Source organism: Mytilus edulis, chromosome 1 (assembly GCF_963676685.1).
Source record: "Mytilus edulis chromosome 1, xbMytEdul2.2, whole genome shotgun sequence".
NCBI lineage: Eukaryota > Metazoa > Mollusca > Bivalvia > Mytilida > Mytilidae > Mytilus > Mytilus edulis.
Window position 1 is genome coordinate 117554645 of NC_092344.1, and position 26324 is coordinate 117580968.

General features: G+C 31.1%; 1 protein-coding gene across 4 annotated transcripts in view; it reads right to left on the reverse strand.

The window, feature by feature from the left end:
• The window catches only part of LOC139501923 (myb-like protein X), an 83197-nt gene that overhangs the window by 51588 nt on the left and 5285 nt on the right, over positions 1 to 26324 (reverse strand). For all 4 annotated transcript variants that reach the window (XM_071291249.1, XM_071291243.1, XM_071291235.1 and 1 more), the window contains exons 3-6: positions 20081 to 20144; positions 5830 to 6062; positions 4983 to 5132; positions 934 to 1018 (exon numbers count right to left, since the gene is read on the reverse strand). In XM_071291249.1, the coding sequence (XP_071147350.1) occupies positions 934 to 1018; positions 4983 to 5132; positions 5830 to 6062; positions 20081 to 20144 (532 nt within the window). The remainder of the gene's footprint in view (positions 1 to 933; positions 1019 to 4982; positions 5133 to 5829; positions 6063 to 20080; positions 20145 to 26324) is intronic.

The window sequence follows — 26324 nt, forward strand, 5'->3', positions numbered from 1 at the left end:
TTTTGACTGATCCTCTGTATATCATTGTAAAACCAGGTACATTCAACAACTCAAACACATTCCACAAAACAATAAATTTTAGACAGAAGACAAGTAAATAATCGATTGATCTTATTGATTTATAGTTGAATGTACACCTGAAAACTTTCTTTATCTAACTAAAGTATTGACCACTTAATACAGGGGATATGATAACATACAATTCATTTACTAGAAAAATTAAAGTCTGGCAGAGGGAACTTAAACTGTCACTTCTGAAGATTCTAAGTCTAATGCCTAATTTTGTAAATGGAGAAAAGACCAAGTTTGGAAACTTATAAATTTTAGAAGAAACTTATATGAATAAATTTTTCAATGAATCCCAAACTTTTAAATAAACTAGAGGTTTCTATCAAACAAATCTAGCATTAGGAGATATGCTATACTAATGTTAATTGCTACATTTTTTAAAACAATACGAAAAAAATTAATTTGTATGAAGCACATGTCATATTAAGACCACAACATGATTTTCACTAGATGTTGTTGGACATCACATTACTAAACCCATAGGCAGATCCAGGAGGCCCTGTGGGCATGGGCCCCCCTTTTGTTGGAAAAATTTGGTTGCTTATATGGGGAATCACTAAAGCATGACTGGATGCCCCCCTTAGTTCCTACAACCCCCTTATAGAAATTTCTGGACGCGCCACTGGAATCATTACCTTCAACATTAACAATTTCTTAATCATACAAATGTACATATGTCCATAATACAGAGACATTATTGGATAATACAATACAAGAAACAAAATATCACTAATAACTAAAATTCTAGGTAAGAAGCAAAGATCAAATACAAAGTATTTCCTGATGCCACACATCATACTATAGAGGTCAAAGCCAGTAATTGTCAAACACTTGTTAAGACCAATCCACTTCTTGTATACATACCTGGATTTTCTAGCTTGCAGTGAAATAGGAGAAATCTTGTCTGGATGGCAGATGAAAGGGTTCACACTCCCATCTAGTTCATTTCCTGAAGAAAAAAGAATTATACATGCAGTAAGAGAAAAATACTAGTGTGCATGCACATTTACATGTATATGTGTGAATTATAAAGTGAATTGTTCAAGTTCACAAAAGTTATAATGTTTGCTTACTTATTAGCACTAGATCTGTACTTCTGTATTAAAAGTTAACCTATCAGGTCTTTCATTCTGTGCCTAAATTTATGCTGAATCTGCTTTGCACCACCTCTTTTTTCAGAGTATCAATGTTCATGTTGGGTCTTGGCTTATCTTGTATATATAAAAAAGAAGATGGTGTATGATTGCCAATGAGACAACTCTCCACAAGAGACCAAAATGACACAGAAATTAATAACTATAGGTCACTGTACAGCTTCAACAATGAGCAAAGCCAATACCTCATAGTCAGCTATAAAAGGCCCTGAAATCACAAATGGAAAACAATTCAAGCAAGATGACCCCTTTTAATTAATTTGGGTTGCCAAGTCTTCATTGGTCCAACAGCCTATCTGCTTATAAATTGTAACACCTAAGTTGTTCATCCCCTACCCCCCCCCCCCCCCCCCCCCCCCCCCTGTCCTCCAAACTGCATCTGTTCTAAATATTTTAGCTGACCTTGTCCCCATTCAATCAAATGTCTATCTGCTTATTCAATTAATCATCTAGTAGCTTTTTATCCCCACCCGATCCCCTTTTCCATCACATTTACTAACCTATGTATGTTGGCTTACCTTGTCCCCATTCTATCACCTGTCCATATGCTTATCCAATATGTCACCTTACAGATGTTTTATAACATTTCAATAGGGTTTATACTGGACATTACAAGGCTCTTTATTGATCTCAAATTTTATTTACATGTGGTTTGTAAACAAAACTTGTGTATTTACAACAAAAACAGGGATTTACTATGTATTTAAGTAAATACTCAACAAAAGTCAAAGCTAATCAATATGTTGGTTTAACTTTAATTTCTAATATTGGAAACACATCTGTTCTTTCTAAACACTTGGAGTCAGTTTCACCAAAAAACTAAGATTAAGATTGATTGCAAGCCATCAACAATTCAGTATACTCACAAGTTTTTTTGTAAAACTGACTCCAGGGTAATATTTATTATGATAACCCACCCTTCCCTTTTTTGCTTATTCAATTCATTTATCCTGTGCTGAAACTCAATAAAAGAAAGAGGCCCCTCCTAAAACAATGGCTTGTTCCTGCATAACTTGAAGAAGTAATATTCAATAATTCAAATTCTGAATCTAAAATAACCACTGTAATTGACACCCAAGAGGACTGCATCCTCATCTATCTCATGCCCTATGATACTAAACCTTGTGTTTATAAGTCTAATGACAAGATATAGCGAATAAGCAAAGATTTATCACACTTTAAAACCAGATGCTCCACAGGGCGCAGTCTTATACGACCGCAGTCATCGAACCCTGAACAGTTGGGGCAATTATGGACACAACATTCAAGCTTGATACAGCTCTGAATTTGGATTGTGATTAAGTAGTTGACACATCATAGGTTTTTGACACAGAATGAATGTGGTCTAATGAACTTAAAAAATATTTTGTTTGGCTATTGAGCAATACCTTATGCTATTGAATATAAATCCCCTAAAAAAAAAATATTTGTAGAAAAATTCGTTCTAATTTCTGAAATCTAAAATGAGAAAAAATTTACATCCCTACCCCCACCCCCTCCCACATTTTTTTCTCACCTCCCCCTTTTCCTTATTAAAAAAACAATCTCAATTCAAATTTCTAATGGAGTTGGCAACAATAACTACTCATTTAAATACATCATAAAATATTAAAATATAAAATGACATACAGTCATGGTTAAAATTAATATTAATAAAGTAACTTCCAAAAATAAAATAAAATTTACAGCTACACATCTCAAGACAATCATCATTTCTTAATACATAATTTTCAAGCAGTGTAAGGGAGGTAATCAAGTATTCAAACATAAACAGTGTTCTTTAATTTTTAATTGGATTACCTCCCCTTCACTGCTTTTAAATTTTCTAAATTGTCCTTTCAACAGAAAAACCCTTGTTTTCCCCCTTTTTTGTCCCTAATTGCCTAATGATTTAAAATTTAAACCATACCCCCTCTAACCATCCCTTTGTACTAAGAAAACTTGTGGTATAATTTCAGAGAGATTTATACACTTAAACACAAGTTATTGACTGAAAACTAAAAAAATGCTTGTTTTGGCCCCTTTTTTGGCCCCAAATTCCAACACATTTGGGACCATAACCCCCACTATCAAGCCAAGCCTTCTACCTGTGGTATTAAACATTTTGGTACAATTTCAGAGCAATTGAAATGCTTATACACAAGTTGATATCCTGAAAGTAGAAAAATGCGTTTTGGGCCCCTTTTGGGCCCTTTATTCCAAAATGGTAGGGACCATTATCCCCAAAATCAATCCCAAGCTTCCTTTTTAGGTATTAAACCTTTTTATAAAATTTCATAGAGATCAATTCACTTAAACTAAAGTTATTGTCCGGACACCAAATGTGTCTTCGGAAGAAGATGCAGACAACGATGCAGACGACATCATACGAACACAATTTTTGTTTGCGGTCCTATAAAAAAACTGATATACAGCATAATGAGAATGGAAATGGGAATGTGTCAAATACACAACAACCCAACCAAAGAGCAGAAAACAGCTCAATGCCACTGTAGGGTCTTCAGCACAGCAAGAAAATACTGCCTCTAAACAATAAACTGTTATAACAGAGATATGTCTCACCTTTTTGTAATTTTGATTATGAAAATGTTGAAATCAAAATAGCAACACTTTTACATCTTACACAAGTTATGCAAATATTGAAAGTCAATGAACCATGACGGAGATAAATGGCTAAACAATCTCCATGTAAATGAGATGTGCCAAAGCTAATACAACTGCATACCAAATACCATTGACTTATTATAATTCGTTCTAAAACCTAAACACAAACATTAACTTGTAAACTATGTAAAAGTTTCAAAGTCAATAAACCATGAAAAGGGGGTGGGGCTATATACTCTCTATGGAAAAGATACTTGAAAATGCCAATAAATTTGCATACCAAATATCATTAACTTTACATAAGCAGTTTATCTTAAACTGATCTAAATACAAACTAATACATTTAAACTAAGATAAGTTTCAAAGTCAATAGACCATGACTGAGGGGGCGAGGCCAAATATTCTCCATGGAAAAAGATTTCCCAATGTTTATACAACTGAAAACCAATTAACATTGGCCTACCACTGATGGCTCCCCTTGAACTGACCTAATCACAAACTAATACATGATAACTTAGCAAAATGTTCAAAGTCAATAGACCATGACTAAGGGGGCGAAGCCAAATTCTCTCCATGGAAATGAGATATGCCAATGCTTATACAACTGCATACCAAATATCATTGATCTACCACTTGTGGTTCCCCATAAACTGACCTAATCACAAACTAATGCATGTAAAATAAGCAAAAGTTTCAAAGTCAATAGACCATGACTGAGGGGGCAAGGCCAAATAATCTCCATGGAAATAAAATGTACCAATGCTTATACAACTGCATACCAACTATCATTGACCTACCACTTGTGGTTCACCATAAACTAGACCTAATCACAAACTAATACATTGTTGACGCCGCCGACACTGACGCCGGAAACAGCATACCTAGGTCTCACTTTTGGACTGCGTCAAGGCAAGACAAAAATTTGTTCAGTTTTCAGAGAAAATAGATGTCCCCTTTCTCCCTTTAAAACAATACAGTGTACCTGGTTTTATAAAATTCTAAAGAGATAGCAAGCTATAATGAATTTATTAGTATCCTGAACTCAATCGCTTACTCTTTAATACCATACCTTGTTTTTTAAGTGTAATGAGTTGACAAGCCTTAGTTCATTAATCAGAATCCTGAACTCCATCCCTCTAACCTTTAATACCATACCTTGTTTTATAATTCTAATGAGATGACAAGCTATAGTCCATTCATCAGAGTCCAAAACACCATCTTTATTTATATCTGAGAGGTCCCATACTTTGGCAAGTATTTCTGGTCGTAACATGGAAGCTTGGAACAATGGTCTGACTTCTAATGCTGGAAGTTAATTTTAAATAGGTTATATTTTTGCTTTAACAACTGATCATACATGTATTGTGTTTTGATTTTCTCTAATATCTAATTTTACAAACAATAGCTAATGGTTCTTGTAGACACCACCCAAGAGTTTCACAATGCAATATATTAAATGTAGTTGGTAAGTTATGAAAAGTTAAAGTCTTATAGATGATTTAAAACTGAATGTGCCAAAGGGGAAATAACTCTAGTAATTCTATAATCATAAAAATGTCATTCTACATTTCCAAACCATTCTTTGTAAGCAAATACAAATGAAGGAAAATGATTATAAATAGTAATAAAAATGTCTTACTTTTGTTCATGCATCAGAAAGAGATGCATGATATTTTTGGCATTGAAAATAGATAAATTTTGGTTAACCTTTAAAAACCCAAAATAAACAAATAGATATAAGAAGATGTGGTATGAGTGCCAATAAGAAAACTCTCCACCCAACATAACATTTTTGGGGCCCTTTATAGCTTGCTGTTGGGTGTCATACAATGATATGTGTTGAAGGCCATACTTTGAACTATAATGGTTAACATTTTACAAATTGTGACATGGATGGAGAGTTGTCTCCTTGGCACTTATACCACATATAATTTAATATCTATCATTTGGACTCTGTCTCATTAGCAATCAAACCTGATCTTCTTACTTATGTGTTTTTTACCTTCTAAATAACCTTTTCTTTTATCATCAACTGTCTGAAACACTTTAACATAGGCTTCTCTTTCAATGGAAGTTATTGCTGGCAAGTCCACAGGTGCAGACATTTTTGGCTTAAGATTTTCTGGCAAGTCTCCTGGTGTTTTTCTCCCTTTGAGGACTTCCTGTATCAAATGCATACATAGGACAAACTCATCTACATTTAGAAGATTGTCATTGCTAACATCAGCTAGATTCCTGAAACAAGAAAAATTAATTAACACCAGTTTTCTGAAATATTAAAGGAAAGAATTCTCCTTCCCCTAATTCAGAATTTATGCAATAAATGTGAATCAAAATTCTTGTGCACAACACATTTGTTCATCTTTTGTTATTGCCAAATACATTAATATTATTCACTTGAGGCATTGGAACCATGAAAGTTTTAACAGAACAGTCAAATAACTTTACAAAAAAGGCTGTGATTAGCAGAACACCCATCATATTCCAAGGTATAAGCTTGAGTATTTTGTAATGTTGGTCATGGAGTGGATTTCATGATTTCATTTAATCAGTAAGAAAACTTTAAATAGTTATTTCAGGTTGGTTTGCCTTAAAGTTATTTGTAGATGAAGATTTTGGCTAACAAAATTGAAGAAAAAATATTACCCTATTCAACCAGCTTTTGACATCCCTTTTGAATTTGATGACAACTTTTTAGTCTTTTGAAAGTGCAATACATGTAGTACATAAAAAGGATCAAATATTTCACTGATTTAGCAATTTCCTAAAGTTTGACTTTGAAGCCCAATAAAATAAGTACTCCAATAAATGATATCAACTTCAAGTCACTTTATAAATTGTATTGCCATACAAAATTAGACCATAAAACATGACTTTTGTGAGTTATACAAAGGCAATAAAATATCCTTGGGTACTGTAATAATTTGAAGAACAAACTTGTCTTTCTATGAAATACATTTATCATTCCTTTTTTACTGTAAGATAAAACCATTGAAAAGTAATTGCAACAAACATTTATCTATAATATATAAGTATAAATTATGATATTGTTGACTGCACGACATTCATCGTGTCATGGGAAAATTATAAACACCTGATTTGCTTGGATGAATAGAATTTAAACAAACTTCATCTATTTAACCAAATTCTTTTTTATAATTACAAAAGAAATAGAATGCATATACTGCTGGTATTTTAAACGGTTAGAGGACGTAAATAGAAAATTGAATAATGGATAGATTTTTTTTTCTCACTCTGACATTGAATTAATTGACCAATCTCACCTCTTTAATGTCGTTCTCTTAGTTATTAATTCAATTATTTCTGACAATTTATAACTTAAAAATTAGCTATTACAAAATTGAAGTTGAAGAATTTATATTGATTTTCTGGAAACTCAATACTAGAAAAGGAACCGAAAAGTTTTTTAAGTTAAATGTCATAAAAATTTCTTATTATTTAATGTTACGAACAATTTATTGTTCACCATACAAGTTTGTAAGTATTTGAGTGGAATCATACTTATTTGTAATGTTAGTGTCAGAAAGATTATTATTCAATACAAAGGCCAATAACTCTGACATGCTTGTTCTCAATTTCAGATTTATCACTTGAAGGTGTGGACAAGACATATAAAACAACAAGCAAACAAACAGACTGTAAATTGTATGTTACTGTTTAAACATCTCAAATTGCTGATTTACTGATTAAAAAAATATGAAATTTCATCAAACTCTGATTGCATCTGAAAATTTGAAAAACTTTTAACCCTTCTTTCGTGACAAATCATACAAGGTAATTTAAAACTTTAAAAGTGGGGTAATTTTGTTTCCTTTTGGGATAATTAACGGGTTGATTGATTCTGATAATAAGCTTCTCCATTTGACACTCAATAAATCCTTACTTATCTCTCTATTCAATGTATTCATGCTTTCAATGACCTCATTCAGTAAACATTAAGATATATTTTAGATAGCCTTTCCCATTTCAGACTATTTATCTACTTAACAAAACTTTAACCTTATAAATGTATACAGATTGAAACACATTTTGATAGTTTTTTAATTTGCATACTCTATCTGGATATTAATTGTTGCAAATAAGAAGGTGTTTCCTTTATTAGATTAAAACAGAGCTGCTTTTATACATGTAGTTTTGGTTAGAGATTAAAAACTAATTATGTTTCTAATTTTGGTAACACTCATTTCTTTACTCTCACTCTTAACTATAAAAAAAGAAAATAATCGCGATACCATAAAAAATACATCGGACATTCTTTATGCTAAAAATTAAAAAATCCCGATGTTGTTTACTCCTATGGTAGTTTTCACTTGTTGTTTGATTTAAGGGTGTACACAAACTGATATAATCCCAAAATATGAGGAAACAAATCAGACCATGACAATGTGTGCAGAATAAATGACATTTCAAAAGTAGAAAACTTTTACACTAAAGCTTTCAATCATCAAATCACGATTACAGTAATCCTTGAGAGAAAAAGTAAACTAAAGGCTCAGCTATCTAAACAACGATCTTAATGTTACTCAAGTCAAAACCATGTCATAGTACTGTCAACCTAACTTATATCTTTGCAGTGGTCAAATTTTTCATAAGGTCTAGAATAGTTCAAATCTGAGCAGTTGGTTTTACTTTTCTGAAGACAGTGTATCTTTAGCTTTTAATAAAGATAAAAACAAGAATGTGTCCAAAGTACACGGATGCCCCACTCGCACTATTATTTTACATGTTCAATGGACCGTGAAATTGGGTAAAAAATCTAATTTGGCATTAAATTAGAAAGATCACACCATAGGGAACATGTGTACTAAGTTTCAAGTTGATTGGACTTCAACTTCATCAAAAACTACCTTGACCAAAAACTTTAACCTGAAACTCACACTTTCATTTTCTATGTTCAGTGGACCGTGAAATTGGGGTCAACAATTTAACTTGACTGTAAAATTAGAAAGATCATATCATAAGGAACATGTGTACTAAGTTTCAAGTTGATTGGACTTCAGCTTCATCAGAAACTACCTTGACCAAAAACTTTAACCTGAAACTCACATTTTCATTTTCTATGTTCAGTGGACCGTGAAATTGGGGTCAAAAGTTTAATTTGACTGTAAAATTAGAAAGATCATATCATAAGGAACATGTATACTAAGTTTGAAGTTGATTGGACTTCAGCTTCATCAAAAACTACCTTGACCAAAAACTTTAACCTGAAGCGGGACAGACGGACGGACGGACGGACGAACGAACGGACGGACGGACGGACGGACGGACGCACAGACCAGAAAACATAATGCCCCTCTACTATCGTAGGTGGGGCATAAAAATTAAGAACCAATAAGATTTCTCACCAAACTAAACATGTTTATTGTTTTTTTACTGTCTAGTTAAGATTCAATGAAATTTAAGATTTGTCAACAAAAACAGATGCTCATTTTAATTTGTAAATGTAAATGAGTTTTCATTCCAATTTAACATTTTGTACAAATGTAAGAGCTTGAGGGTAGATGATTGGTTAAGGTTGCAGAGGATCCTCAGATTATTCATTCTGTTCATAAAAGTACCAGTGGTAAGTACAATCAGAACATTAAATCAAAGAGTACCACATGTCACCTGCACCTTACCATACTAAACAGAACCTCATTTTCTGTTCATTTATTTCAAAATCTACCATTAACTTATATATATCCTGTAATATTAGCCACTGGTTGTATGCAAACAACAATGAAGACCTTGACTGTCCAATTAGTTTTAAAATTGAGAATGGAAATGGCAAATGTGTCAAAGAGACAACAACCTAACCAAAGAGCAGATAACAGCTGCAGTCCACCAATGTGTCTTTAACCGTGACAGCAAGAAAGTCCCACATCCAGAGGCAATTGATTCCTATATACCTATTTGATCATTAAGACTCTACAAATTTCTGTCCTTTTCCCTTAATATGTGAACAACAACTGATTCAATGTGTAGTGACAGTGGAAAAAATTCTCCATGGGGGTTCAATCTAGATGCACTGTACCATGATTATGACAGACTTTGATATCCCATTCACAAGCTCAATCTTTTAAACCTTTTCTTACGTTCAATGTAAGGTCCCTAGTGTAGTTCACCTGCTAGGAAAATTGATTTCAATCCTAATATCACTATTAAGTCAAGTATTACAGAAAGAAGCTATTTAAGTAAATTGAAAATCTTACTGTAAACTTTTTTGTCCTTATCAAGTTTTACAGAAGCTTAACAAAATTTGAAGTGGCTGTCTTTTTGATATGAAATATTATTTGTTTACTTTTGATAGGTATTCATGTCCTTCTGGATTCTTTAGTTACCAAGAAAAATAAACAGAGGCCAAATAAACATAAAATTCTTGACTATCCCAGTTATATTAACATCCAACCATATGTATAATTATCCAGTAGTAGAAGAATTTCATTCCAGTTTTAATTAAATACCTGTATGACAACTGAATATACATATTTAAGACAAACAGAAAATATAACCACAATCTCCATAAGTGGGCTGTGTAAACAAGAGGAAATTAAAGATATCTATTGTCAACCCAATGATAGTGGGTGCATTAATATCAGAAAATACTGGAAAAGAATTTTCTGTAAATCTTTACGTATTTTTCCTGACCACATTGAATAGAAAATGTTGTATGATTGTCAACGAGACAATACTTCACAATAGAGAAAATGACACAGAAATTAACCACTTACGGTAAAGGTCAACGTACAGCCTACAACAATGAGCAAAGCTCATACAGCATTTTATTATTTATTCGTTCTCAGTCATTCATTGGTCAAATTCTGTCAAATTGTCTTGCCAATCTCAAGCTTTGCCACTCTAATGGCTTAAAATTGTGAAGACTAGATGACATTGACCCCTCCCTCTTTTTTTTGGAGGTTCAATGCTTTTGAATGGGAAGATATGGTTTGCACAGATCCCCCCTCCCATTTAAAAATAAACAAGTAAGTCATCTGGTCATCTGGTATCAATCGACATAAATACCGCCAATAGGTGAGAGAACAAGGATACCATTACCTTCTCTGACATCTAAATTTATTTCTTCAGCAGTTAATTAATCTTAACACTTTAGAATGACAATTCGTATAGAAGAATATGCCAGATCTTTAAAATGTAAATGGTCTTATATTAAACCTAGGAATTCTGACTACATAAATCAAGAACCAATATTTGACTCCATATAGCTTGCATAAAAGCTGAAAACTTTGCCCTTTATTTCCTAAATGGAAACCTTCAACCAGTTATGTAATAAAATATGTGAAATCAAATATGTAAAAGTGTAACAAGAAGCTTATATAACTGTTAAAATAAAATACTTTAAAACTCCTAAATTATTATATGGTGTCATTTAAAAGGATTTAAGACATGTTCATACACAAGTAATATGTTTTAGGGTACATATTAAATTCTACGTCAGTAGAACATTCTCAGTAGAACATTCAGTAGGTAAGAAGGAACAGGGCTGAAGTATTGGTTACTCATTAATCCAGAGCACAGTGTGAAATTTCATGGAAACTGTGAGAAGGATTATAGATAACAGAAGTAATATATAATGGCCTTATCCCCAGCTTAGTATATTTCTAGGATTTTGATTGGTTAACGCACGTCGTTGCAAAATCCAAAGCCCCTGGGTGTTGCTATTGCTAACCCATATCCCCGGACGTTGCTACCCATTACATCAGGGAACTTCACGCGCGTTTTCCTTAGTTCCATGGTTGTTCCTTATAAAATATCGAATTCTGTAGATTATCTATGATGTCTGTATAATTAGATACTTAATCCACTAACAGTTTTATCTTATTATGTCGATTATTTGCACTCATTTTAGTAAATGCATCACTATGCTGCCACATTGTCAATGAATGGGACTTACTGACCTAGCTATGCAAATGACCCACGTTGACTTCACACTGTCTATGATGTAACTCTCACAACATTGAGCGCTAAATTCAACCCATCAGTTTCTCTGTCTCTAGATTAAAAACGTCTTATATTTGTCTACATGTAGGGTTCTAACAAAGGTAGTACCCTACACCTCGTTAAAAATATGTCAAATTCCCAAATTTCAATAAAAGATATTTAAAAACTGAAAAAAAACTTGGCTTTCACGTTAAACTTTGTGTTAGAATTTCTCTAAAAATTGCCTGATTTAGACTAAGACCGGGGATAAATTTGTTATCTACGTTCATATCTGAGCGTAGATTACTTAAAATATAACCCTGTCAGTTCCACAAAAGCAGGGTTATTGTAAGATTGTACCAGATTCACTCCAAGTCAAAACAGATTTCACAAACATCTTTTGAAACAATTAAAATATTCCTGTTTCTCAAAGTACCAGAAAAGAAGACTAGCATTAGCATTTTTAAAATAAAAGCTAGCTACCTTGTTTCACATGTATATGAGCATAGAGGTTTTTTTATTTTCTTTAATCAGGAATTGGGGCTCCTATTGTACTGGGATTTTGGAATATATCAGAGAAAGGAAAGAATACTTAAATAAAGAGGTGGGTACAGGTTATTGGGACATTAATTCATTGACACAAATAACCAAATAAGCATAAATGTAAACATACAATAAGTCTTTAAAAATTATAGACAGGTTGTCTCTTAGATTTTTTCCCTCTGGAATACGAAATAAGGATCCTTCCTACTAACCCTCACACAGGTTTCTCACTTCTGTTTTGTTTAATGCAAGTGACAGATATCATTGCCCTAAAGAAACCTGTATCACCAAACCTTTAATGATATAATTACAGAAAAAAGAATATTAATTTGTTACGAAGTGACTAAATCTATTAAACTTTTGTTAACCACAGTTCCAATATGTACAAAGGTCTCTCTACCATTGACACATGAATTAAACCAATGTTTGAAGTTCATATCAATATAAGAAGTAATATATCAACACTTCAACATGAATTACTTATTATTCTCAAACAAATTCCAACCGAAAAGATCAGTTCAAAGCAATATTTACCTAGGTACAGGTTTAACCGGTAATCAACCAATTACTGTGTTTGATAAATTGTAAAAACGATTATTTATCTTTACTTATCACAACCGTTTACAAAGACTACAAACACGTTCAAGTTTACACAAAGATTTCAACTAGATGAATTAAATAACTGTTGACAAATAAATGATACAGACCATAACAGAACATTTATAATGAAGACTGAACTGGCCAGCAACAAATCAAACACACCCTCCATACAAATAATCCTGAAAATCTCAAACAACGGGGAAATTATGTCAATGTGAACCAAATTTTCCCTTGCTTTAAGATTTAGATATAGAAAAAATTTTAAGCTTACCATAACAAACAAATGCTTAGCTTAAAAACTGTTTTCAATTTTTTTTTTATGATTTGCTGATTGCAGATTCAGTTAACAAGCTTCTATTCAATGTAATACATATAAATGATTACGTATGCCAAGGATACTTTATTAACTGTGGCCTTGCATGCACATTATGATGAATGAAGTTAACTTATTTTAAATAAAAATCTCATCAAACCATTGACCTTTTTTTCTGTGATTTAAGATTAAGGTAGACTGATTGATGATAATGATAGATTTATGCATGAATAAGTTTCTGTAGATTTCAGCAAACTTAAAATGATTTTTTTTAAGGTTTTAATAATGTTTTGATGGATAATGCATTGCATGTTTTATGTAATTTTTTTTTAAATTTTATTTTCATTTTATTTAGATTCTGAAATGTCCAATTGCATTGAAGCTTTGACCAGGTTAAGTAAAAAAGTCCCTATTGATGCCTTTTGTGTTTTTTTGTGTTGTCAGTTGGATTGCTGTTTCAATTTTGAATAGCCTAGTACCAAAGAAACATATTGTCATGATTTTTTTTAACTACCATTCATTTGATGCTGGGTTTTTTTTAATTTCTTTCATTTTATATAAAATCTGGAATTGCATGTTAAACAGTTTTTAAAATAACTCACTTTTGATTTAGTGGTTGAAAAGGTGATGACCTTTAACAAAAAATACTTCAATGAACCTCAGAGTATAAAAAGTAAAAAAAATCTGTGTATGCTGTCTGTAATTAAAGTGTAATTATAGTGGGACCTGCTTGTTTTCAGGCTTAGTAGATACATGATTATTTAAGGTGGAGATCCTATCTGTCGAAAATTGTCTAACGTTTTTTTTATTTGTATTTACCTTTGGCAAAACCTAAACAAGATGTATTATGTTTTTGAATTTTATTGAAACAAGTTTAGAGATTAGTTAGATGTTATTGTTTAATTTGTTGTAACAAACTAATAAATCTTGTCCCTCAATGTTTTCTTTTTTCATTTTCATTAAATCCTGCATAATTATATAAATGTAACCACTGTACTCATTCATAATACACATTTTAAACTGCAATCAGGCAAATATTATATAAATAACAGGTATACCAAAGAAACAATCATTGCTTTATTCTAATAGTATTCAAATAAGGCATTTCAGTATTCTGCTTCTATTTTTAGCAAAAACAGTAATGTTAAAATTAATGCTTGTGTCACAAATAATTTGTATGTCCTTATTGTGGTTTTCATTTAAGCCTTGTTGATTAGAGAATTAGAAAAAGCTAGATATCAAGTTAAAATGCAGGTTAAAAACAATATTAGGTACCTGAGTTGTCTAAAAATCAATTTATTTGTACCCTCTATAACAAGCCTTACTTTTCTTCTCCCTTTTAAAGCTCATGCAAATATATCTAATATTTTGCCCAAAATTGACACATATATTATATATGCTGTTGTTAAGATCAAATTTAGTTTTACCATATAATGAGATACAAGCTCTTAAAATAATTGTCTTTAGTTGTGATTTTTGTTTATTTTAATTATTTGCTATTTTGTTTAATGTTCTCTTCAAATTTAAAAGATCTTAAAAGCAATAGAAAGGCAATGTAATTGAATGTTAAAACCATATAAAGTTTAATTAAAGTTTCTATGAGGGTTTAAGTCTTTGCTTTTTAATTTTCAATAATACAAGGATTGAAGACCTTTTTACTCTGATCAAAACTCCCATAGATGAATGTCTCCATATAGCAGTGAACATTTTATACAAAACACAACTTATAGTTGACAAATAGGTGACCTAGGTATTTATATCATAAACAGTATGCTTATAAGTTTTCTGGAGAGAACCTATGACAAAGAATTAGTTTCATTTTTTTCTACCTTTCCTAATCAGTTGATATCAATTCTAGGAATTAAAAATATTAAGGGTATCATTCATTAGTCAGCAGCCCAACCACACAAATCTACCAAAAAAGAACAGTTTGCTAGACCACAAGGGCTCTACTTAAGAATTTAATTGAACTCAGTCAGTGTACTTTTAATGTTGAATATCCTTAACTCTACAGAGTTTTACAAACTTTTGAAAAATAACAAGAAACTTACTCATAATTTAGAATATGACCACAATTAAGCATTTTATTCTAAACTGCTGACAACAAAAAGATCATGGAAGACACAAGACCTTTGTTAAACCTGTATGAAAAAATATCATGATTCAAACATGATGTGTATACTGATAAACTACTGTTTCAAACACATCTATCAAATAAACAAAATAATAATATTTCTTCACAAAAATATGGAAATTGAAACATAAATTTATTAATTTATTTCTGTTAAACCACCAGCATAGACCTCATTGATTATGTAGGCCTCAGGACCAATATATATTTGTAGGACCTTGATAAATGATTGATTGGAATGGGTCACCATGTTTACATTATGAATAAAGTGAAAATTTTAAAATGAAATCCATAACGAACTATTACAAGTCTTCCAAGTCGCCAACTTTTTAATCTTTAATAATCCCATTTAAACATCTCATAATAAATATTTTGTAAAGGCATTATATTTTGCTGAACATATTTGACTTCCAATACTAAGACTGGACATGGACACTATTTCACTAAGATGTATACTACTCTGATCAATAAAGTTAAATTGGTCAAATTATAGCAACTACTGAAGTAGTGTGCCTGGTGTGAACTCAACCTAAAATTATATACCTTTATTTTACATGCAATTTCAATTTGATAACTTTTACACTACACTCCCCCCTTTTATTTTTTTTGCTGTATATTGATGTAACTATTCTTGAATTAGTCAATCTGTTTTTTTAGAATCACAAGAATACATTTATTGAATTGAACTACTAAGTTGAACCTAAATCAGTTGAAATAAAATATTAAGATCGTCAAAATTTAAAATCTTACTGTAATTTAATGATATCTTGGCTTTGTATTATCCTGAACAATAACTGCCCAATACACTTTGGACAAATCCTATCCAGTGAAAGTGGATATTTCTGTTTCTAAAACAAGGTATATCTATACTTAATTCATAACACAAACAATAATTAAGGTTGATGTTCTGAAGAACCCATCGGTAAGGTTGGGTTCAGTCAATCCAAAAGTAGTCTTTATAGTTACGATGATTCTTTTGTCCTTGTGTAAATATTATTATATTAATCGTTTCATTTATTTATAAGTTTTTTGGCTCTTTCAACGTTTTGGTATTAAGTTTTGATTTAAATAAACAGAATATATATGAGTTACTTGAAAATATTCATATAAGATCATTTTGCTACCACAATTACTAAAAGACTATATAAATTTCTGCAATGCAAACAAAATTTTTTAACATTCAACTGGAAAAGAAACTTTATCAATTTATAATATCATAAAGTTTTCTTATTGTAATATTGTTTATAAATCTGTTAAATTCGATGTTCCCTTTAAATTAGAACACGTTTTTAGGGCCAGCTGAAGCCTGCCTCTGGGAGCAGGATTTTTTACTTCTGTATTGAAGACCCTTTTTGGTGGGGTTGTAATCTCTTCAACACATTCACTGTTTCCTGTCTCAACTTTATTCTATAACTGCTAGTTCTAATAGGTCAGTGCTTCTTGTCTTTTTTATTTCTCCCAATAATAGTAATGTTAGGTGTTAATCAGATGAGTTTAGCCTATTTCAATTAGTGTTTACACTATTTGCATTGCTTTTCTAAAATTAAAATGCTAAACTAGAAGCTTGTATTAAATAACTTTTTGATATATTTTTAGTTTATGATACTAACAAAAGACATTAGTTGTCTTCAAATTTTTACATTTAGTTTATATTAGAAGGGAAAGGAAAGTTTATGGCTTTTGTTATAGACACAGTATGTAGTGAGTCTTATAAGTAGGTGTACAGTCACTTTTTGTTACGTGCTATAACCTAAATGCTGACTTTCTAATTGGGTTTATAGTAAATACTTTTAAAGACTTGTAGATATTAACACAATCTGCTTTAAGTTAAGATGTTTGTTTTTTAAGCTGATCTTTCCAGTCGAAAGTTTTACGTTAAGTTATGGTAACTTTTAAACTAAAACCAACTTTGAGATGGTCCCTGGAAAGGGAAGCATGCTATTAATCGATTAAACCTGTCGCAAGTTCTTACAGCAGAGATTTATAAAAAGTGTACTCTATTGATCACACCTTTTAATGTAGAAATTAAAGACCTAAACATGCTGTTCAGAAGTCAATTATTACAATACAAAAGTTCTGGATGATTATCTCAGATTATCTTTCCTCAGACCCTTTCAAGTTTATTGTTTTATTTTCCATTTAAATATTTACAAGTTATGAACAGTTATTCTTATCGGAAAGTGTTTAGAAAGCTAAGGAGAATGTACATAAATGACGTGCGTCCACCTTGTGCCCTTATCAGGGCAGCCACTAGAATGACCATTATCCCTTGTGAAAACTCATTATGTTAATATTTTATATGGAAGTCTAAAGTCTTTGAAGTTTGGTGCCCTATCAGGACCATTATCCAGAAAGGAAGAATTTTATCTTTCAGCTCTATTATACCAAACTAAATGTCCATGTTAAACTTAATGAATATGAAATGTAAATGTTGATATTTATAGAATTTTTATTTCAAAGTGTTAAGATCAGATTAAACCAAATTCCCAGATTTCAGTAACCCTTTGGAAGACATTTTTATATCACAAATTTTGAAATCATTGTACTTACATTACCTTCAATTGTTCTAGTTTTAGGGTACCAGATTTTGATTGACAAAAATAATGTGTCTTCAGTGATACTCAAGGCCAATACAAATGTTGAAAATCTTGAGTAATTATAAGAAAAAAGGGCCCAAAAGCATAGTCATATACTGACAAGGGATCAGAGTTATACATAAAGAATTTCCTTTATTTCAAATGGTTTCCAAAGTTTAATCACTGAAATTTCATAAGAAAAATGTTTTTCAAGCCAAAACCATGTACTGAACTACTAGGCTGGTGAAATTTTACTTAATTTTTAATGGTCTCCTAGAAATTTTTCATTATCTTTAATAAAAGAGTATCCATATTCATACGAGAACCAATTAAGTACTCAGCTACTGGGACGAAATTTTCCTTATATCAAAATTATCCCAAGATTTTTACATTATAAGCAACATGATGGGTGTCAGTGGTTGAATAGAAATGCTTAGAATTCAACAGCACACAAAATTATTCCTTATTTAAATGAGGGTTTGTGTAGCTCAATCTTCAGTTTTTTGTATATTTTTTTCATGTGGAACACTAGTTGTCTATTTATCTTTTAAGGTAGAGAATAGTTGTTCTTCAATTTATAATTTTTACTGGCTATCTTGATATCTTTTCTTTTTTAAGTGTTTTTATAACAAAGCCGAAAAATTCATATTTCCTACATTCATACAGATTGCATTTGTAAAGAATTTGAATAATTTCAGCCCCATTTATGACTTGTAGTTATCAATTCAATAATACTGATAATAACTTTAAAGAACTGGATCATATTTTTAATCCTTGCTTAACTTTTAATTCAGTACATTTTTGTTTGTTTGAGAAAATCATTTCATTCAGAAATGGAATAATTAATTAAAGGATCAAAACCACTTTTACATAAACCCAGCATTAAAAGTGATAGCTATAAAATAATAATTCTGTCTTTAAAGAAGATTACAACCTTAAGTTTTGAGTAGATATGTGATGGATTTGAAAGTAACTAAAACATGATTTACAGAGATTTTGTCTTTGTCAGAAAGATCTGGAAAGTTTCTTCATAATAATGTATCATTTCACTTTTTTTCTGATTAAAAAGACTCCAAAATGTTCATTCAGAATTGTAAAAAAATTACAAAATTATGTTTAAAACGCTGTAATGGATTCTCTCTTTCTGAACAATTTTTAATGTGATCAATTACAAATTTTTTGATGGAAATATTGTTTCAACTTCTTTGTTCCTACTGTTATATTTGTTTTTATAATACAGTAACATTTACATGCCAGAAAGGCAAAAGTAAATACTAATTTATCATACTGGGACCCCAGGTCAAATTCGTAATTATGTCACGTAAAATTATACATACTTGCGGTTACTATCAAATAATTAGCCCAAATGATTTTGACTTATATAATTATTATGTAGACCTGACATAAATTATGAATGATGTTGAGAATGTTGTATTTCCTTGTTTTTAATAAACATGTTACAAAAAAGTACAAAGTAAATCTCAAAGTAGACTCAAAAATTTAAATACTAAAATTTCTAAATTTTATAAATGTAAATACCGGGTATGTACAAGAAAAGATCGTATTTCATTTTTTGTTTTTTAAAAGAAAAAATAATAACAGAATGTGACAAACAATAAGTCAGTGGAGGATTCAGGGGAGGGGCTCAAGGGGTTAGAACCCCCTCCCCAACTTTTTATGTCGATCAATGCTTTTGGATAGGGACATATGGTTGGAAGCTTTTTAAAATGTCATTCCTGATAAGTAGACTGGTTTCAGTCCTTTGTGAACCTACACCTTAAGGTCCTATTATTTAATCACAAAAAAATACTTGAATGTTTGAGAGATCTATATAAACATTTTGCCTGAAAAATTTGGTAAAAATTATCAATAAAAAACTTTCAGCAGCACTGTGATAAAACTCTAGGAAATGAACAATCTAGACACTAAATAACAATCTAAATTGATATGACCCCTTGGACTAATAATTTACCACATATCTGGTCTTTTCAACTTCTTTCACAAGAATAGACTTAGCTCCATTTATTGAAATCACTTTCAAGTAAAATTTTAAAACCCAAGTGATTATACTTTGTTTGGATCAGGAAAGGACTGTCAACTGTCCAAATTGTCTTCATTGTTGTTCATTATACACTTGTTTTCATTAACTTACCAAATTTTACTAAGTACTGTGATAGGAAGTCTTGAATGAAGGAATAAATCCCTGGCTTCTTCACCTACAAAGGAACATGGCAAATTTTAGAATTATTAAAATTTAAGTGTGTGACTTCTGGTCTTAGTCTTAGATGCATTATTTTTTTATTAGTTGGTATTGGCTTTCAACTAGTTGTTAATAACTGCGAGTACTCTTTGGTATGTACTTTATAGTGTCTTTTTGTTGTCTGGATGTACAAGCATCGGTCCACATTGTGTTTTTGTAAGATACATTTCTATTTGTATCCATCTGATGAGTTTTTTAACTGATTTTTATAGTTTCCTCATATGTTGTACTGTTACACCAGTCCCAGGTTAGGGGATGGTTGGCACATTTCAACTAATTTAACCCCACCACATGCATGTGCCTGTCCAAAGTCTGGAACCTGTAATTCAATGGTTGTAATTTTTTTTCATTCATAATTTTGTACATAGATCATAATAGGCCATTAGTTCTTGTTTGAATTGTCTTACATTTGACATTTCTGGGCTTTTTATAGCTGACTATGCAGTATGGGCTTTGTTCATTGTTGAAGGCCGAACAGTGATCTATAGTTGTTAATTTCTGTGTCATTTGGTCTATTGTGGAGAGTTGTCTCATTGGTAACCATACCACATCTTCTATTTTATATTCAATAAATGAATAATAATTGGATTACAGATGTTTCTATTGAACTGTCAAGATGCTGTACAACTTGCTCATCTTTATGTATCATTGATTGTCTTGTTCTAGTGTCCATTATGTCATTTCATCATTTTGTGTTTTTATGTGTTTTAATTGCACCCTTGGTCATAATATTTGAAAAATAAAGTTTCAGATTTAAACACTCTCAATTATTAAATCAGATACATAAATTGCAGAATTCATGTTTTTGTCTTTTCAAGTAAGTTATAACAGTAATAATAAAACTTAATATATATAACTAAAATGTTTAACAAAACTTTCAATCCATAGAAAATATCAGACACCCTTATGCTTCAGAATTGACAGATTAAACTATGTTGCTCAGAAGCCCATTTTTTTCTTTCGTAGACAAATTACTCGGTTTTAGCAAATTGTCTCTCAGTGTATAATGGAAAGTTTCAACAAAAATAATTAAAAACTGTGTACTTCTATGCACCAGATGCAGGTGTTTTTGTTATGTAACAGCTTACAATTATTAGTTTGACCTCAACCTTGACATGAGATATCTCAGTGGAATCTAAAATTCATCTCTAGACTAAGATTCAAATATCTTATTCACTATCAAATGTCTAAAAACCATAAGTTTTATTTTTTTAAATCACGAATGTTTTATTTCAAGGTTATTTCATATCCATTTTAAAAAATTTCATCAATGAAGACATAGACCATTTCATAATGGATTAGAATATAATGACCAGTGGCAAATATTACATGATGATAATGTTAATGTGATTTGATATATATATTAAAATGTAAGCCATGCTTTGGGCTGGACCAATGAACTAAGCCATATTTTTAATGTACTATTTCACAAAGTTCAGTCTGCAGGAAGACATGTTGCCCTACCAGACATATTATTCTGACTTCAAGCTGTCTTTGCTCTTTAATACTCAATGACATATATTAGGCCTGTATAAAGTTGAAAGTCGTCGGACACTGCCATGGATCAAACCCTGCATGATGTCAGCTAGGTGGTTGGTGAAATTTAAATGAAAGGAAACCATAGGACAAACACATCTTCTAGAGACAGAAGACTTTCTCGGAGGCCAGAGAATATTTCTACCTCATTTGTAATACAAACTCAATAATATAAAAAATCTTAATTAATCAAATTTGTATCATCTAGGATATTTGTCTATTCAAATGGAAACCTATGAATGTGTTGTGGTCTAGTTGTACTTACAACATTCCAAGAACACCCAAAGTTAATATACTAGAACAGGGATTAATCTCAGATAACTTGGTTAAATGTACTTAGGCAAGACAAAAGTCTATTAAAAAACAGGATACTACAAAAGTTGATGTTTGTACATTTCTTAAATTCACACCTGACTGACATTCGATTTATAATGGTATGGGAAATCTATCTTTTATCATGTAATACATCTAAACTATAACTACCAAATATCATTTTCAATTTGACAGTCAATAATCGAATAATTTGATGAAACCTGAATCATTGAAAAAATATTCACAAAGCAACAATAATTCATCACTTTATATAGAGTACTGTCACAGTTGAGTGACAAATATTAAAATAAATATACAGGTATTAACGAGAGGTGAAGTGTTTACAAAGGAGTGGGTAGTATAAGAGGATCTTAGCCTAAATAATCAAATGTGTGGCCCATTTAAAAAGAAGTTTTGTCTGTAATTATTTAAAATGACCGTTGACAGAATTTACAAACTCCCAGTTACTATCATAATATGTACAGTATAATGAAGGATATTCTACTGATAGAGTGACCAGTAATAATCGGGTAAACCATCAAATTGTAAAGCAATCCCTGAACCAAAGTTTGTATGATTTGGTATATAGTGGAAAACTATATAGTGGTAATGCAATAAATCGTTAGCTTTTTAAATTCCCAAACCAAAATGTACTTGTCTGTTTTAAAAATTTAGGATTTTTTTAGCAGATGTCAGATTTCAAGCATGGCTTGAAAATTTTGTGTACAGTCTCCTTGGTCATTCTAATTTTAAAACAAAACTATCTTTTTTTTTTATTTCCTCTTTACTTGACTTTTACTTCAGTTAGTAAACACAAAAGTATCATAGAATGCTCAGACTTGCTATTCATTATAACATTGAATTCCTAACAATCAAATGGGATCAAAGAGTGCTCCTTCCTCATACATTCTGATACATGCCACATTTGAACCTTAATTTTTACTATGCCTTACTTATAACAAGACTCAAATGTAATGATGATTGATGTCAAATAATAATCACAATAATAGTATTTCCATTAAGATTTATATGGTTAATATTTACATTATAATAATTGTGTACAGAACTACATATTTATGTTTATTCACTCTGATAATTATTTCAGGTTATTCCTGGAAATGTAAATGATCTTCAACAGCTGCTCCCCTTTTTGGTAGCATTGTGATGTTATTTTGCAGTAACTTCATAGTTTATATATTATATTATAATATCTATCAGTACTCAAAGAGCTTACTTAATGTTTGATATAAATGTATTTACATAATGAAATTTTACAATATATAGGATTACTCTAAATTTTATAGAACAATACATTTGTAGGTATATCCATTTCCTACTTGTCAGTGTGTCTTTCAAGGTACGTGTATTGTTTGAATCTTCAAACAAACAGAAAACAATTCTAACTTAATAGTAAATCTTCCTTTTTTCAAAGTAGCTTGCCCTCAATTCTAGGAATTTGATAAGTAAAAGTCCTACAAAGATAACTGGTACCTCCCAGCCCCATGAACATTTATCAATTAACAAAAGTCAAATCAGAAGACAAACCATGCAGTATAAATCAACTGCACAACTTTACAATATAAATCTATGACAAATTTATGAAATTAAATAAGTCAGACCATGAGTTCGATTAAAAATTTGTAAAATTATATTTGCAATGTCATACCAAAAAAATTGCATCAAATAAAATATAACCCTCGGTTAAATCGAACATTTAAAAGTCCTATGCATAGTATTTTATCTTTACTCATTGTTTTTGTATTGAAAATCAATGTTAGAGAGTTTTATATCATTTTGGTATTAGTCACCTGGCCAGGGAAATAAATTTTATTGATGGGTAATTTCATAGCAACTCATGTTTTTTTTCAAGATAACAAAATTTATTACTTATGAATAAATAATTCAATACCTCTTTACACTTTTATTACACTGAATGTGATCTAAAACATGAAATGAATTGAAATAAAGCTTTATTATAACTATGAAGTATGCTAACTCAGTTTACAAAAACATAACATTATACTCTATTGAGCCATGAACCATTAACTACATAATAGTGCAGAATTTTGGGATGTACTTTAAAATACATCTTTTGTACTGAGGAATAGATTACGTAGAAGTTATGTCAATTCTATAAAAAAAAAGCTTTACATTCACACTTAAAATGTGTATTGTGTTCCATACCATTCAATTAGAATTGCAGCTGGTTTTAATTTACAGTTTTAGGGATTAATAAAGCTGAAAAACATTAAACAAGATTAATAAAAAAAAAAGTCTTTTTAGAATAAAGATTTTTACAACTTGATGAAAATTAGCAAAGTAAAAGGTTCATTACAATTTGAACATTTCATCTTCATTCAGGGGGATAAGGGATCAACCATTTAACTTCAAATGGGGGGTGGGGGTGGGTTATGGTTTTTCCCTAAAACTACTCTGATCAACAATTTGATGAAAATAAATATTGCGGTCAAACAGATTACCCCGAAACATAATATTCTGGATCCAGATTTTCCCCATATCTTATAGTGGTCCCTGCAGGCTTGTCAATATCCATAAAACCAAAAATGAAGATGCAAACAATTTGGCAGGATGCTGTACAGACTATATCAACAAATAAATCCAAACAGTTTATGAGGCTTTAAAAGGATCCAGTATGACAAATTGAAAGCGAAATAATAGATAAAAGAGGGGCAAAAGATACCAGAGAGACATTCAAACTCATTGATCGAAAATAAACTGACTTTGCCATGGCTAAAAAAGAAATACACCATCAGACAAACAATAGTACATAAGACACAGCTTAGAAAACTAAAGACTAAGCCACATGAACCCTACCAAAATCTGGGGGTGATCTCAGGTGCTCTGGAAGGGTAAGCAGATCCTGCTCCACATGTGGCACCCGTCCTGTTGCTCATGTTATTACAAACCTGGTAAATAGTCTAATTCGGTAGGTCATTTTTGTGGAAAGGAAACGAGATTGTAGTTACAACATTAGGAACATATCCAAGATCATCTGCGAAATGGGTATTCTATAATGGTCAACCAACTCTTGATGGCATCTATAAAATTTACAAATGGATGATTTCACCATTTGGAACTCTTGCTTTAATAGCTTCCTTGTGAGCTGCAATCCTCTATAGAGGAAATCATGACAGGAAATACAGGCCCAGGAATATCTTATCAATTGGGAGATGCATACTCTGTATGCAGGTGCTACTGGAATGTTTCTACATAGAAATGGAAAGTTCACAATTGGGAAGCTGAAATTCATCTCTTTTGTCGTAAATTTTTGTTTTCAACTGACAAGATAAGATAAGATATTTACAAGCATAAAATCCAAATAATCAGATTGCTACAAATTAACATAGTTTTACAATAAACAATGCAAATAAACTCATTATAGATATCAGAATTAAAATTTTGTATGCTAGACATGTGTTTCATCTACAAAAGACTAATCAGTGACGCTCGAATCAAAAAAGTTTTAAAAAATACCAAATAATGTACAAAGTTGATGAGCATTGAGGACCTACAAAATGTGCAATAATTCAAGAGTGACAACACCAAAATTCACACTTGATCTGTATTTTGTGGTAAAAGAATTGCGTTTAAGATTTATACTATTTGGTCAAGGCAAACTAAATTAGAGAATGGAAACCAACTTCAGGACATACAGGTACAAAAGGATGTACAGACATACAGACGGACAACGGTAAAACTTAAGGCACCCTCCCCTACAGAGGGAGCATTAAGAATAACAAACGTCAGATAGCAACCACTTGCAGCCAAAATAAACAAGCCCAGAGTGAGTGCAAACTTCAACATATTTAAAAAGTTCTCTTGTAAAAAGCAGGTTTATGTTAACTTTATCAAATTAAAATGGTATAAATTTGCATACCAGTATGTACATTGTACATTTTTTACATGTAAAATTTGCTCCATAATTCATTAAAAAATACAATGTACTCATTAAGTTTACATGTGTATATAATATATTCTGTTTCCAGTGTCTTTCTATTAAACATTGTCAACAAACTGTACACATATGTCATCAGTACAACAGCTGTAGGTTCTTACTAACATCTATATTTTGTCATCAGAAAAATATATGTAAAACATTTAAAGTCATTCTATACTATTACCAGAACATAAAACCATACCAGAAAGTATTTTAAGGCTCATTAACTAATTAACTATCTGATCATTAAGAAACTTACAGGACAGTATATATCACCTGAGGAGACAGGTAGAATTATGATTAAAATTGTTTCACCTGTCAGTAGCTATC